This window comes from Prionailurus viverrinus, chromosome B3 (assembly GCF_022837055.1).
Source record: "Prionailurus viverrinus isolate Anna chromosome B3, UM_Priviv_1.0, whole genome shotgun sequence".
In the NCBI taxonomy this organism is placed as follows: Eukaryota; Metazoa; Chordata; class Mammalia; order Carnivora; family Felidae; genus Prionailurus; species Prionailurus viverrinus.
This window is the reverse complement of record NC_062566.1, coordinates 90,608,391-90,624,591: the sequence shown is the minus strand read 5'-3', so window position 1 is coordinate 90,624,591 and position 16,201 is coordinate 90,608,391. Positions and strand designations below refer to the sequence as shown.

Below are 16,201 nucleotides of genomic sequence, written 5' to 3'. Positions count from 1 at the left end.
GTTTCTTTAACCATTTACATTGTTGGCGGGTATGTAAATTGCTACAGCCTTTATAGAAAACAGTGTAGGAGCTCCTGGATGGCTCAGTCAGTTAAGTGTCTGACTTCGGCTCAGGTCATGATATGCAGTTCTTGAGTTTGAGCCCTGCATCCGGCTCTGTGGTGACAACTCAGAGCCTGGAGCCTGCTTCAGATTCTGTCTTCCTCTCTCTCTGCCCCTCCCCCTCTCATTCTCTCCCTCTCCTTGTCTCTCTGTCTCTCTGTCTCAAAAATAAACGTTATATTTTTTTTAAAGAAAACAGTGTAGAGGTTCCCCAAAAATTAAAGATAGAATTACCAAATGATCCAGCAATCTCACTTCTAGGTGAATATCCAAAGGAAATAAAATGTCTGTCTTGATGAAATATCTGCATTGCCAAGTTCATGGTAGCATTATTCATAATAACCACAAAATGGAAATCATCTAAGTGTCTATAAATGGATTAATGGATAAAGAAAATGGAGAATATTAAACAGCTTTTAAAAAGAATGTTATTCTGCCACTTGAGACAACACCAATGAATTCAGTTTATTATGCTAAATAAAATAAGCCAAACACAGAAGGACAAATGCTGCATAATATCATTTACATTTACAATATCAGTATTATACAATGCTGCATAATATCATTTACATTTACAATATCATTGCAGAAGTGGAATGTAGAATGGTGGCTGCCAGGAGCAAAAGGGAAGGAGAAATGGGGAGATGTTGGTCAAAGGGTATATAATCTTTCAGTTATGTTAGATGAGTGAGTTCTGGAGATCTAATGTACAGCATGGTGACTATGCTTAGCAATACTGTATTATATCCTTGAAATCTGCTAAGAGAGTAGATCTTAAGCATTCTCAACTCCAAAAGAAAGGAAGAAAAACAGTGGTAACTTATGATACGTGAAGTGATGGATATATTAATATGTTTCATTGTGGTGATCATTTCTCAATGTATATAAAAACATCACATTGTATATCTTAAATATATATAATATTTGTTAATTATATTTCAGTAAAGCTAAAAAAAATAAGGTTTAAAAAAAATAAATGGTTGGGGTGGGTGCAAGAGGGTCATTGGGCTAGAGGACTACAGGGCATCAGGGTGCTTATTCCTAAATTTTAATCTGTCTTTATCATGTTGAGAAGAATTTGAAAAGTAAAGCACAATTTTGAAAACCTTGTAATGTAGAATATCTCAAATATATTAATTTATTTCTATGGAGCCCCTGAAACCACCAAAATTATGTTGTAGTTAGAAATCTCGTGAAACTTTCAAGATTAGATCAATCTTTAGGTCTGTATTACTTTCTTATTTTCTAAAGGTTTTTTTTTTTTAATGTTTTATTTATTTTTGAGAGAGAGAGAGACAGAGTATGAGCTGGGCAGGGGCAGAGAGAGAGGGAGACAGAATCCACAAAGCAGACTCCAGGCTCTGAGCTGTCAGCACAGAGCCTGATGTGGCACTCGAACCCCTGAACCACGAAATCATGACCCAAGCCAACGTTGGACACCCGACTTGACAGAGCCACCCAGGCACCCCATATTACTTTCTTATTTTATGACATCTTTTAATATTTAATATAATACTGACTTTTGATAAATTTTTACAGACTGAGGCTTTTTCATTATCTATCAATATATTCCTTATCCCAATAAACTTTTTAATGAATCACTTTTTACATAATTACTTAACATATAATGACAGGATAATCATAGGATTATTATAGTCCAAAATGGTGTCTTTTTTCCACTTTTTCTATTTTTTTATAAAATCTCTCCAGTAATAGGTTTCTTCACTGTAGATGTATGTCTACAGAAGTAATAAAGAACTATTAAGATTACTTCTGTATCTTTGTCCAATATGAATTAGTGTAGTCTTAAGTCGTACTGTGAACAACTTGTGTCATCTATAAAATAAGCCTCTTAGGTGTATCTGAAATTATAGACATGTATTAGGTTCTTATAAGCTGTATTTTTGCTTAATTTTCCTATGAGAGACTTAAATTTTCAGGTTTTAAAAACTTTTGTTTTTGTAGGCAAGATTTTTTTTTGAAACAAGGCTAAATTACACAAAAGATATGTTTAAATGTCCTTATAAAAATTCATTATATGTCATTTTATTTTTTTATTTTTTTTATTTTTTTTTTTCAACGTTTATTTATTTTTGGGACAGAGAGAGACAGAGCATGAACGGGGGAGGGGCAGAGAGAGAGGGAGACACAGAATCGGAAACAGGCTCCAGGCTCTGAGCCATCAGCCCAGAGCCCGACGCGGGGCTCGAACTCACGGACCGCGAGATCGTGACCTGGCTGAAGTCGGACGCTTAACCGACTGCGCCACCCAGGCGCCCCTATATGTCATTTTAAATAACATAAAAAGATTTGGCACCAGATTTATAAACAAATTTTGAGGTTTTACTTTTGTTTTTGGACATTTTCTTTGTGTGTATACAATATGTAGTTAAACAACTGAAAACATTTAAAATCAGGGATTGCTTTATTACAACTCCAGAATAGTAGCTAAAGGAATCCCCTGTCGTGCCTAAAAAACATTTAAAGAAACGAATCCACGCATATAGCTACCCTGCTGTCACCAACATTAGATCTCAATTGTTAGACTCAGGCAGTCCTGTCTTCTTTAGTACAAGATCCATGGTGTAAAGACGTGCTAGAAAATATTTTATATGGGATATTGTTTATCCAGAAATGTACTGATTTAGAATTCACTAAATGCTTATGCTCCCTATCAATATTCCTATTCATAATATGGAATATAAATAAACACAAAGAAGTACAGCAAGTCTTGAATCTGAAAACAAAAACAAAATAAAACAAAAACTTATTCCTTAAATTCAAAGGGAGAGTTTCTGTTTACTTTTTAAATGTGTATGCCAATGGTTTTCTTTCTACTTCTCCTTCCTTCCTTCCTTCCTTCCTTCCTTCCTTCCTTCCACCTACCTACCTACCTACCTACCTACCTACCTACCTACTGGTTTCCAGCCTTCCTCCCTCCCTTCTTTCTTTGCTTTTCTCTTTCTTTTTTAAATTGTGATTAGAACACTTAACCTGAGATACACCTTCCTAATAATGTTTGAATATACAATATAATATTGTTATATACAGGCATAATGTTGTACAGCAGATCTCTAGAACTGACTCATCTTGCAGAACTGAAAATTTATACTTTTGACCACTATCTCCCCATTTTCATCTTCCTCCAGCCCCTGAAAAGCACCATTCTACTCTCTGCTTCTATGCATTTGGATCTTTTAGATACCTCCTAAGTGTAATCATGCAGTATTTGTTCTTCTAGGATTTGCTTAATTCACTTAGTATAATGTCCTCCAGGTTCATTAGAGTTGTCACATATGGGAAGTTTTTCTTCTTTAAGGCTGAATAATATTCCATTGTATGTATATACCACATCTCCTTTACCCATTTATCCATCGATGGGCACTTAGGTTACTTCTATATTTTGGCTATTGTGAAATGTGCTGTAATGGACATGGGAGTACAATTCTCTCCTTGAGATAATGGTTGCAATTTTGGGGGAATCTGGGTAGCTCAGTCAATTAAGCATCCATCTTTGGCTCAGGTCATGATCTCACATTTGTGAGCTCGAGCCCCATGTCAGGTTCTTTGCTGCCAGCTGAGCCTGGAGTTTGCTTTGGATTATGTCTCTCTCTGCCCCTCCTCCTGCTTTCACTCTGTCTCTCTCAAAAATAAACATTAAAAAAATGGTTGCAATTTTTTTGATAGAGACCCAGAAGTAAGATTGCTGAATTATATGGTAGTTTCATTTTTAATTTTTGAGGAAACTCCTTACTGTTTTCCTTACTGCCTGTACCATTTTACATTCCCATAACAGTGTACAAGGGTTCCAATTTTTCCACATGCTTGGCAATGCTTGTTATTTTTTTAATTGCCATCCTAACAGGTGTGAAGTGATACCTCACTGGGATTTTGATTTGCATTTCCTTGATAATTAGTAATGTTGAGCTACTTGTTGTGTACTTATTGGCCCCATCTATATATCTTTTGGGAGCAATGTTTATCCAAGTTTTTTTCCTTATTTTTTAATCAGGTTCTTTTTTTGCTATTGAGTTCTAAGATTTCCTTATATAAAAAGGTGGCCTTTTTCACTCTGTTGTTTCTTTTGCTGTGCAGAAGCTTTCTAGTTTGATGTATTTCTATTTGCTTATTTTTGCTTTTGTAGCTTGTGTTTTTTGCTGTCATATCCAAAATATCATTACCAAGACTAATGTCATGAAAGTTTTTCCCTATGTTTTCTTCTAGGAGTTTAACAGAATTAGGTCTTACATTAAAGTATTTGATCCCTTTTGAATTTATTTTTATGTATTGTGTGAGATAAGGGCCCACTTTCATTCTTTTGCATATGGATGTCCAGTTTTCCAGCAAAATTTTTGAAAAGTCTTTTCTTTCCCCGTTGTGTGTTCCTGGCTCTTTCGTCAAGATAATTTGGCTGCATATACATATAATTCTTTCTTGGCTCTCGATTCTGTCCCATTTGTCTGTTAGGTTTTTATGGCAGTACCATACTCTTTTTTTATTTTATTCTTTTTATAAATAAAAATTGCATATATTTAAGTTGTAAAATATAATATATATATATACACACACATATATATATACTTTCTCTCTCTCTATATATATGTAAATGTATATTACCCTCAAACAGCATGGGTTTAAACTATGCAAGTCCACTTATTATATGGATTTTTTAAAAATCCACATTGTAGATGCATTTTCTCTTGTGATTTTCTTAATTTTCTTTTCTCTAACTTATTTTATTGGAAGGCTACAGTACATAAAACATATAACATATAAAACATGTATTAATTGACTATGTTATTGGTAAGGCTTCCAGTCAACTACTTAAGTTAACTAGTTAAGTTTCTGGGAAGTCAAAAGTTATATATGAATTTTCGACTGTGTAAGGAATTGGTGTCCCTATTCAGGGGTGCACGGTACATAGTAAAATGACTACTACAGTCAAGTTAATTAACATATCATCTCGACACATAGTTACATTTGTGTGTGTGTAATGACCTCTACTCTCAGTGCATTTCTAGTATATGATACAATATTATTATCTGTAATCATCATGCTGTACAGTCATCATATCTAGAGTTATTCATCCTACATGCCTGCAACTTTGTACTCTTTAGCCAGTGTCTTTTCATTTTCCCCCTACCTGCCCCTGATAAAGACCACTATTACTTTCTGCTTCTCTGTATTTTGACTTTTTTTTAGAGTCCACATGCAAGTGATATTATGTAGGGTCTTTTTTTTCTATGTCTGGCTTATTTTACATAGCATGTCTTCCAGTTTCATCCATATTGTTGCAACTGGCAGGATAACTTTCTTTTTCTTAAGATTTGGAGGCATCACACTGAATAATTTTAAATAATGAAATGTATATAATATATAAAAATATATCTGTATGTTTTATTATTTTAAATATATATATGTATATATATATAATATTTTATTATTTAAAATTATTCACTGTGATGCCTCCAGCTCTGTTCCTGCTCACAGCTCTATGGGCAGTCCAAGGTCTTTCATGATTCCATATGGATTTTAAAAATTGTTTTCTACTTTAATAAAAAAGTGCCATTGGTATTTTCATAAGGATTGCATTGAATCTATAGACCACCTTAGTAATATGGATATTTTAACATTAAATCTTCTAATCTATGAACACAGGATATTTCCATTTATTTTGTCTTTTTTAATTTCTTTTATCAATGTATTCAATGCATATGTCTTTCATCCCTCGCTCAGTTAAGTTGGTTCCTAAGTATTTTATTCTTTTTGATACTACTGTAAATGGGATGGTTTTCTTCGTATTTTTTTTTTCAGATGCTTCATTGTTAGTGTATAGAAACACACAGATTAATTCAGGGGCATGATTCCAACTTCAAGGGCTCCACTTCCAGGGATAGCTGTCTGATAAGTCTAACTCACTGATGCGGGAAAAACAAGAATCTCTGTTTTTTAGATTCTTCTATCTTTATGAATTCCAGGGAATCTGAACTGGGTTTTGACTTCATCATTTACTTTCGCAACTTAGTCAAAGTTTTCTCTTCTGTGAGCCTCATGAGTTAGTATTCCTGTGATTTCATAGAGGTTTTATGGGTTTGAATGAAATATATAAACTATGTTTAATATTTCTCTATTTAGATAATTTTAGTTTTGTGTCTAGTTGACATTATTATCTCCTTTATTGTCTCCTATATTTCAAGCAGGGTACATCTCAGTAAGAAAAACCTTGATACCTAGAAAGGTTACTCCTGCCTACCCTCATTACAGGAAGAAAACTCTCTCCGAACTTTTTGTTGGGTCTGAACTTAGCATGTGGCAGGCATCCAGGAAATCCCAGGCCTTCCACAGTCTTCATAAATTCTTTTCATTTTTTTTATTTCTAGTGAATTTCAACCATCTGCCAAATTCACATTAAAAAAAATATAAAAGATAACTACTTTTTAAAATATTTTGCTATTATCTTCCCCTAAGTAAACTTCCATTTCTGCAAGTGCTTATATGTGAAAGCATCTCCAGAGATGGTGTGAAAAATTATAACTTCAAGGTATACAGCTTTAAAGTGTTGTCAGGTAAATTAATAAAGATAATTTTATAATTGACAATTTTGTTTTGTTTGTGTTGTTCTTATACTTGAAAAATGAAAGTTGAGAAATGTCATGGGGAGCCTGGATGGCTTAGTTGGTTAGGTGTCCGACTTTGGCTCAGGTCATGATCTCATGGCTCATGGGTTCGAGCCCCACATCAGGGTAAATGCTGACAGCTCAGAGGCCTGGAGCCTGCTTCAGATTCTGTCTCCCTCTCTCTGCCCCTCCCTTACTTGTGCTCTCACTGTCACTCTCTCTCTCTCTTAAGAATAAATAAACATTAAAAATTATTTTAAAAAGTTGGGAAAAGTCTTCAGCCATAGTTAAATTTTAGTTATTTAGATATTTCAGAGGAAAATGACTTGGGTTTAAGATATTACTGGTTTAGGGGCGCCTGGGTGGCGCAGTCAGTTAAGCGTCCGACTTCAGCCAGGTCACGATCTCGCGGTCTGTGAGTTCGAGCCCCGCGTCAGGCTCTGGGCTGATGGCTCAGAGCCTGGAGCCTGTTTCCGATTCTGTGTCTCCCTCTCTCTCTGCCCCTCGCCCATTCATGCTCTGTCTCTCTCTGTCCCAAAAATAAATAAACGGTGAAAGAAAAAAATTAAAAAAAAAAAGATATTACTGGTTTATATACATCAAGATTATCTTTCTCTTTATTAAAATTGAAATAGTTTCATGTTTAGTCATACTCTTTTGCACTATCATGGCCCTGGTGCCATTATTGAAATCTTGCATTATTATTGTTGTATGATGTTTTAAAATTTTTATAAGAATATTGTGTTTATATTAATTTAATTAATATTAATTTAACTAAAATTTGTTAACAGGAGAATTTCACTGTGGATTTGAAGATGGTAACATTTGTTTATTCACCCAAGATGATACAGATAATTTTGACTGGACAAAGCAAAGTACTGCAACGAGAAATACAAAATACACTCCAAACACAGGACCGAATGCTGATCGTAGTGGCTCTAAAGAAGGTATGAGGGTATGAAATGTACTCCAGTCTTGGACTTCTAAAAATGCCATTAATATGACATGCACAGAATGCTTTGCTATAGATTTGAAGATTATGGGGTAAAACCTTAAATTTTTAATGCATAGACTCAATAATTCAGATATTTCCAAAGCTTGTAGACATTAATTTTCTCTCAGACCTCACAGACACATATAGTTGAGAGATTAGATGTTTTTGATAATTCAAGTCTAAAATTCCTATTTTGTTTAACATTTTTGTACATTCAAGCAGTTTTATCTTTCATTATGTAGATCATTTATTCTTGATGTTATATATATCAAGATTTCACAAATGATATCAAAATTCTCCTGTGCATCTAGAATGTACTTCTTATAAAAACTCTAAACCTCCTTAATGATTAAATTTCATGTCTCCTAATAATAATTTGTATAAACATTTATGTTGTCTTTTTAAAGGTTTTTATATGTACATTGAGACATCTCGACCCAGACTGGAAGGTGAAAAGGCCCGACTTCTCAGCCCTGTTTTCAGCATAGCTCCTAAAAACCCTTATGGCCCCACGAACACTGCATATTGTTTCAGCTTCTTTTATCACATGTATGGACAACATATAGGTGAGATGGCAAGAATTATTATGTTTCTTCTAAAGTAAATCATAAGAAAAAATGTTTACCAAGACACAGCATGAAATCAATTTTAGTCAAAGAATATCATCATTGACTTTTTTTTTTTTTAATGTCTGTTTATTTTTGGGAGAGAGAGAGACAGAATGTGAGCAGGGGAGGGGCAGAGAGAGAAGGAGACACAGAATCCGAAGCAGGCTCCAGGCTCTGAGCTGTCAACACAGAGCCTGACATGGGGCTTGACCTCACAAACCATGATACCATGACCTAAGCCAAAGTCAGACGCTTAACTGACTGAGCCACTCAGGCACCCCTGTTATCACTGACTTTTAAATTACATACCTTCAAATTGCAAATTAAGAGGCTAAGAATGTTCCCCTATCGTGTCCTAATTTTCAAATTTTAGATTCAAATTTGAACTTTTGGAGCATTACCTACCCCTCTAGAATCCTAATTCACACAGACCAGAGTTAAATTCTTGATGCGATCTTATTGTGGAATTAATAGCAGTATAATTTAAGCAGCTTCTTTTCAAAGAAACTTGCTCAAATAATGACTCAGTGTATATTAATGACCATGAAAAGAAGTATTGCCATATTTGGAAGATAAATACCTTTAGCACTGTCTTTGCATTTGGAATACTGGGATGATATTTTCTTGTTTATAAAGTATGCCTAGCATACCTAGTAGGATCTAAGAATGTCCTCATACCACATAGCCTTACAGACAACATAGCAAAACTGCTGCGGGAGGTGGGGAGAGATCATACAGGTCTACATGTCTTTATGCACAATTATAAAATCAAACTGATCACAAAATTTTTTAATTTACTTATTTGGCAACACATGCTATCTGATCTCCATGTGTTGGAATATATGACCCGAAATAATCTGAGCTTGTTTATAAACTTTATTTATCTAAATAAGTGTGAACATTTACCTTATTTGCAGCAAAAATATGACTATGTTTGATTATAAGATTCTGTTCCAGATTCTTCCAGAGACTATCATGTAATCCATAAGATAGGCATTCTTTTACCTTTCTAAAATAAGACAAAATTCTGAATGGTGAAGCATCTATCACCACAGAGCTTGGACAAGGGGTTGTGGGTCTGTATCTAGCAGAAGAATAAGGCAATGCTTCGGGACAAAGGAAAACATCTCTCTATGAAAGAAGGTTACATTTTCAATGGACAGAAATGAGCACAGGGAAGATTAAGGCACTGATAGTGAGGAAATAAAATGTGGAAAGCTAGGATGACATTAAATGTTTTGATGTAAATGAACAAAACTAAAAATATATAATTACATAAACTAACACAATCGTGCACATGATAGATGCCAGTTACTGTACTATTTAAGTGAAGTAATCCTCTTGATCAATTTAAAAATATGAGCATAACATCACTGTCCATTTTTTAAAGCAGAAAAAAACTGAGTCCCAGAGAGTTTGTTTGAATTGCAAGGAACTGGTTATGCTGGGTCGTAAACTCATTGCCAGCACTATTAACCAGTATTTTTCACAGTGGAGCACTAGGTAATACACCAGGAAGGCCAAACTTGTGCAATGAAAAGTCCTCTAAAGATGAAGTCAAGAAATCTGGGCTGGAACTTGGCTGTAGGTTACTTTAAGAATGCAGAGAATTCACTTAAAACACCTGGATCATGATCTCCTCGTGTGTAAAATGGAAGTATTAATTCCTATTTCAGAAATTTGTAGTTCATGCTAAATAGGATAATATATATGAAATCTCAGATGGTAGACACTCTTAACCTTAGGTTACTTTGAATCTCAAATAGCAATAATAAAGTAATAGCTAATGTCGGTCACTATTCCTAACACGTCATGGATTATTTCTTTTAATTATTATAATAAACATTTGTACTCATTAAAATCATTATCCTCTATCATAGATAAGGAGACTGATACAGAGAATTTTACTTTACTTTACTTGCCATAATGTCACAGCTGATAAATAACGAACCATGATACCAATCTGGGAAGCTGGACAGGATTTGCTTGCTTTGCCGTTATGTGGAGAGACCCACTGGAATGTCATAAATGTTTAACTAATTTAGTAGTTAGGGGAAGACATAGACATTTTGGGCAGACGACAAAGCATGATGAGATTTCTGATTTGGGAAAATAAATCTTATAGGAGTGGGTAAAATCGTGGAGAAACAGAATACAGTTTGGAAAAGCAGTTAGAAAGTTACAACAGTAGTTATGGGTTCACTACAGCCTAACCTATGAAGGGAAATAAATCTCCATACAATTGCCAAACCATCTTATTTACTATGAGATTATGATCTTATTACAAAGGTAGGATTAGCTCAACTCTCATTTTCCCATTAGTTGGTGATGTATTCTTCACTTTGAAGATATTCCTTAGACTCTCTTTCTCTTCTCCCAATTTCCTTTGGAACAGGCTTGTTTTAAAATGGTTTTTAAATAAATAATTCCAAGATCAATATTTTGAATTACTTAAATGAGTAAAATGTGCATGTACTGTTTTTATGAGGCTGGCCCCCTCTCAAATTTTCTCCATATTTATATTGAGGTTCAAGATAATTGTAATACACTTCTAACTTCACAATTTTTATACTTATCATTCTTTATTGTCAACAAATGTCCAGTTGACTTCTGCCAGTTTTATTCTGATTGTTTCAGGAAGAAGGCAGTTCTCCATTTCTTCCATGTTCTCAAACACTTAACCATTTTGATGCCTGTGCCATTTCTCTGCTTCGTCAGATGGTTGAAGGTTGCAGGTATCAGATCTGTCTTTAGAGTCCCTCCCAGCAAGGCACAATCATGCTGCTTACTTAAATGTAGACAAAAATGTCTATTCCAGACGTGCACTAATGAGTGACCTCATTAGGGAGAGGTTGCCTGTAGCTGAAACCTTCCCTCTTTGTAAATATTATTCTAAGACACTCATTTATCTGTAAACCTGGGGGCATTTATAGTCACTGGTTTTACAAATTACATTCTCAGTTTTATTCATTTTTTTGCAAGTCCAAATCCGAAAATGATTTGCGTGGATTGCTAATAGCCTAATTGTGATTATTATTTCCTGAGTAACCATACATAATCTTTGCTGTTTAAACTTTGACTAATGCTCAGTATATCATTGAGGAGAGTTGTAACTTTTAATGATACAAAAATGGGCAATCAGTTATGCATTACTTAGAAAAGATATTCCTCTTTGATGTAAAGTCAAATATGTAAAGTCAAATTTAATGCTACATAAAAAGTTTCCCCAAAATTTTGTGGCTCGAAACACAAACATTCATCTCTCAGTTTCTGTGGGTCAGGAATTTAGGTGAGGCTTAGCTGAGTGTCTGTAGTTCAAGGTCTCTCACGAGGTTGCAGACAAGCTATCAGGCATGACGACTGTCTAATTTGAATACTTGACTTAGCAATGATATTACTTCTTCTAAGCCCACTCACTTGGTGTCTGGCAGGCCTCACTCCCTCATAGGTATTGGACTAAGGACATTGATATCTTGCTGGCTGTTGAATTCCTCTCAATTCTCTCAAGTTCCTTGTCATAGGAACATCTCTACAGGACTGTCTCATGGCATGGCAGCAGGCTTTCTCCAAAGCAAGCACTGACAGAGAGCAAATACATGCCCAAGACTTTTTATAACCTAATCTCTGAAGTGACATTCCATAATGTCTGCCTTATGCTATTTATTATAACTGAGCTGATATTTCCACCCCACATTCAATGGGGGGGGGGGGAGGGAATACACAAGGGTGTTAATGCTAGGAGGCTGAAATCATTGGGAGGCATCTTAGCATTTATTTGCCACACAGGTACAATTTATTGTTAGCTAAATGTTTCACCAAAATTGATTGAAGAGAAAACAAATGACAACTACAACATGTCACCCTTAAACTGTTGATTTATAAGTACTGATACAATAGATATTGACAATAGCATAAGATTATTTCAACAATCCTGTAGGTGCAAGAAGGCATTTTGATTCTTGATTAATCATCTGAATTTCTAATATTCTTGCATTGAAACTGAACTTCATATGAGGTCACCTGATGTGAAAAAAGCTTATTAAAAAATAAGTAAAATATGTACTTCATTTATTTCTAGGAAGAATGTAAGATATAAGCATACCAGGAAATTAAAGATAAAAATACAAAAGGCACTTATGAATACATTCATTCAGCTTGATAAGAATGGTTCAATAAAGTTGTGGCTCTAGAAAGCTAATTTCACTGTGGAACAAATGGGAAACAAGGAAAAGGAGTCCAGTCATGGGATCCATTCTTTCATGAATCTTGAGGGTGGGGAAGAAGTGATAAAGTAGAGAAATGTGGGGTTATAGATGTGCTTATTTTTAAGAGTAAAAAAAATTAATGGAAAGGTAAGTTTATAGATACTAAAGTTGGAGGGAAGCAAATTTCTTGAAGAGATGGGAATTGAGAGTTATGATTCCCCTACTAGACTTCAAGGGGAAAGAATGTCACTTTCACTGAGGTGGGAAGAAAAGAATTAAGTGGGAATTGTGGCTTTTGGTACATTCCTAGATGCAAGTGCAGCAAGTGGACTTAGAAGTTGCCTTTTTAACAGTATCTAACAGTACCTATTTTTTTTTCTGTAAAATAAATACAGCTTTTGCATGTTCAAAGAGTAGACCATTGTAGGCAAATGGAAACAGACTCATGAGTGATAGAGAGTTGAAGCAGTTGGAGACCAGGATATCAGTCCTCAGTGTTTTGGAATATGTTTTAGGATATAATGCTCAATTTCAATGCCAATCACTTCTTGTTTGTATTACTGAATTCCCCTGATAACTGATTTCTTTGCTGTCTCTTGGGCCTATAGTTTCTGGGGTAAATATAATTTTCTCAAACTAGTATCATAAGGACCTTAAGGATATATGCCCCTCTGGCTTCTTAGCGCAGCAGCATGGTCTATATCAGCCATACAGGAAGTTCCCCAAATTGAGCTATCTTCTATCTGGAGCCGTTCTCTAGGCTCTTTGTTCTACTGAACTATATACTTGGGGGGAGCAGAAACAATCTCTCTCCCCATCACATGGTGCCCTGCAAATATAAATATTTGTCCACTACATAAATATTTACTAGGCAAATGAATATTTTTTAAATCATATGATAGAATAAGTACTTTTTCCCTTCCTTAAATCATCTAGGTAACTCATATTCTTCCTTTAAAATCTAAATCAAGGACATGTGAAATTTTTCCCCATCCTCCTTCTCTTTTTGTTCCTGTAACACCTGGTATACATCTCTATCATAATGTTTGTCCCCTTGACCTCTGATAGACGTAAGCTCCTTGAGAGCAGCAATCAAAATTGCTATATATTTGTTCCTCTGAAACAAAAATGCTTAATAGATTTTATAAAATAATAATCTAAACTAGATATTTAAGCTCTGACTGTGTTACAAGAATAACAAAGCAAATTACTTAAAAGTATTTGTGTAGGTTGGAAACAGGTCATTTCACTAAGACTTTATAGAATATGTTGGGGGAAAAATAGAAGTTAATCATTGGCTTAATGTGCTCTGGCAGCTAAAGCATAGAGGAATATCACATATTTCTTAGCAACTAATTCAAAGAGAAATTTATGTTTATAAAAGCACCCTTAAAATATAATGGAAAATGTCTTCACTTAGTACTTTTAGAAAGATCTAAAACTTGTTCAAATAGGAAGTTTATATACTGATGGACCACAATACATTACAATTTGTGTTTTGAGCTGAAGTGTCATGGTCCAGATATGTCACCTTATGATTAACTAACAAAGTGCAGAAATAGAATTAACCTCTAATTAAATTTCTCTTAATAAGCTATCTCAGGTTATCCTTTAGTGAGAGTGGAATAAAACTTTCTCAGTGCTGGCATTCAAAGATTTTAAAATGGAGACTTCAGTGTTTTTATACAACATATAGAAAAGGCGATGCTGACAACGTTCTACGTGGTTTTAGGAGTCTGATTTTTATTCTTACTTTGGTCAAAGACCATATTTATTGTGTTTGAGTTAAGAAACTAGAGATTCTTGCTTATATCTCAAATATTTTCCTCAAATAAGAAATCTCACATATTTTACTTCTTGGATTTAGACATTATAGGAAAGACAGTTTGAGCCTGTTTTCAGTAAAGTCTTGTATGTATTTAATACTGATAATGCCAATGTCATCAGTGTGAAAATAATGCTGCAGGTGGGACATTCATTGAGGAAACTGCTTTGTTGAATTAAGATGTATTTCTTAAGGGGAGGGTGAATAGAACCTAGCCATGATTTATGACCACTTATAATTAAAATGTGTTATTACAGACACCTGTCACAGATCCTCTACTAAGACCATAAATAATATCTAGTGCACCTACCTTTTAAATCTGTGTTTTGAACTACCACTACCCCTAAATTTATTCTCCTCCTATTTATTTATTACTCAGATAATGTAAAGTAGAAGCTGAGATTTTTAAATAAAAGTAATGCTATGATCAAGAAAGGCTGATATTTCAAAATATACTAATCTAATTCTTAGTGTAATTAATACAAAATATCTCATCAGTTGAATTGATGGTAAGCAAATGGGTTGACTTGCTTTTGTTGCTCACCCAGTGAAAAACTTTTTAAACTGAAAATATAGGTTTATTGTGATGAGTATTTTTACCCTTAGGTCTTGAATTCACTCATTTTTGTTCAATAGAATGAATTGCATATGCTATGTGCCTAGTGGTTATATAGGGTTCTACAGAAAATAAGAATTGTGGTGAAAGGTTTTTATCCATCAAATAGTTTGTCATAATATTTGAGATAATAAATTACTGAATAAAATAAAAGTCATATCCATGAAAGTAATATTCATTAAAATGCTTTACAACCCTGTGCAATGGGTGAATAAAGGATAGAACACTGAGAACAGCAAAGTTAAGATAAAATTTCTATGGACAAGAACAAAGTGTAAACCATCCAAATAAGTATTAAGCAGAAAGCAAAGGTTACAGAATGTGAGAAACAGAAGGAGCCACATGAAAAAATGGAGAATATTGCTCTTATAGCACAGTAGGGACTGCGGTATAGTCAAAGAGTGACTGGGTCTAAGAAAGGGATCTGACATAGTTCAGAGAAATAGAAAGCCTGATGAAGGTTATGTTTAAGGAAAATTTATTGGACACTAATGGAGAGATTCAACAGGATGCAAGAAGGCATGGTAATGACTGGAGAAAATGAACTGACATTTTTTATTTAAGATATAATTGCAATTATATATTGAAAAAATAATAACAGTGGATGCATGCAGTCATTTCTATTCAAGCAGAAAATAATGATTTTATAATTTCCCATGTTTGTCTGTGTATATAAAACAAATGATGCCAACAATTACCTATCAATATACATAGCTCTTGCCTGAAGCTAGATGATTTTGGCACATCTTCATGTTCCATGAAATGTGAAACACAAATTAACGGCTGTATTCCTGATTAGAATAAAAATGTGATTTATATGCAAGTGATCTCTAGGCCTCGGAGTACACCAAACTACAAATTAGTTTATACGAACTTGGTAATTTCAAGTATCTGTAGGCTGTATGTATGCACATTTTAGGACATATATTTCAGTTATTTATATAAAATATATAAAATACATATTTATAGTAAATAGTTAAAAGTAAAATTATGTTAATGACTTAATGAAAGAACTAGGTAATAATAAGTATAAATAATATTTATGAAAATTATATTTATACAGTAATGTATGTGAAATAATATCAAAATAAGAACCATCCTATTTCATAATGCCATAAATAACTTTAAAACATTGGTCACTGCTCTTGAGGTCATTTAGCCTTTCTGACTGTGGTCCCTAACATGAGGTCAGTTTTCTTGAGCTCTCACACCTGACCCAGAAGAATTAGGAAAC

The 16,201-nt window shown here is 34.2% G+C and overlaps 1 protein-coding gene across 1 annotated transcript in view; it reads left to right on the top strand.

Annotated features, from left to right (window-relative positions):
* Positions 1–16,201, top strand: part of MDGA2 (MAM domain containing glycosylphosphatidylinositol anchor 2) — an 859,176-nt gene that overhangs the window by 823,502 nt on the left and 19,473 nt on the right. Inside the window, exons 13-14 of the mRNA XM_047864378.1 lie at positions 7,511–7,666; positions 8,121–8,279. Of these exons, the coding sequence (XP_047720334.1) occupies positions 7,511–7,666; positions 8,121–8,279 (315 nt within the window). The remainder of the gene's footprint in view (positions 1–7,510; positions 7,667–8,120; positions 8,280–16,201) is intronic.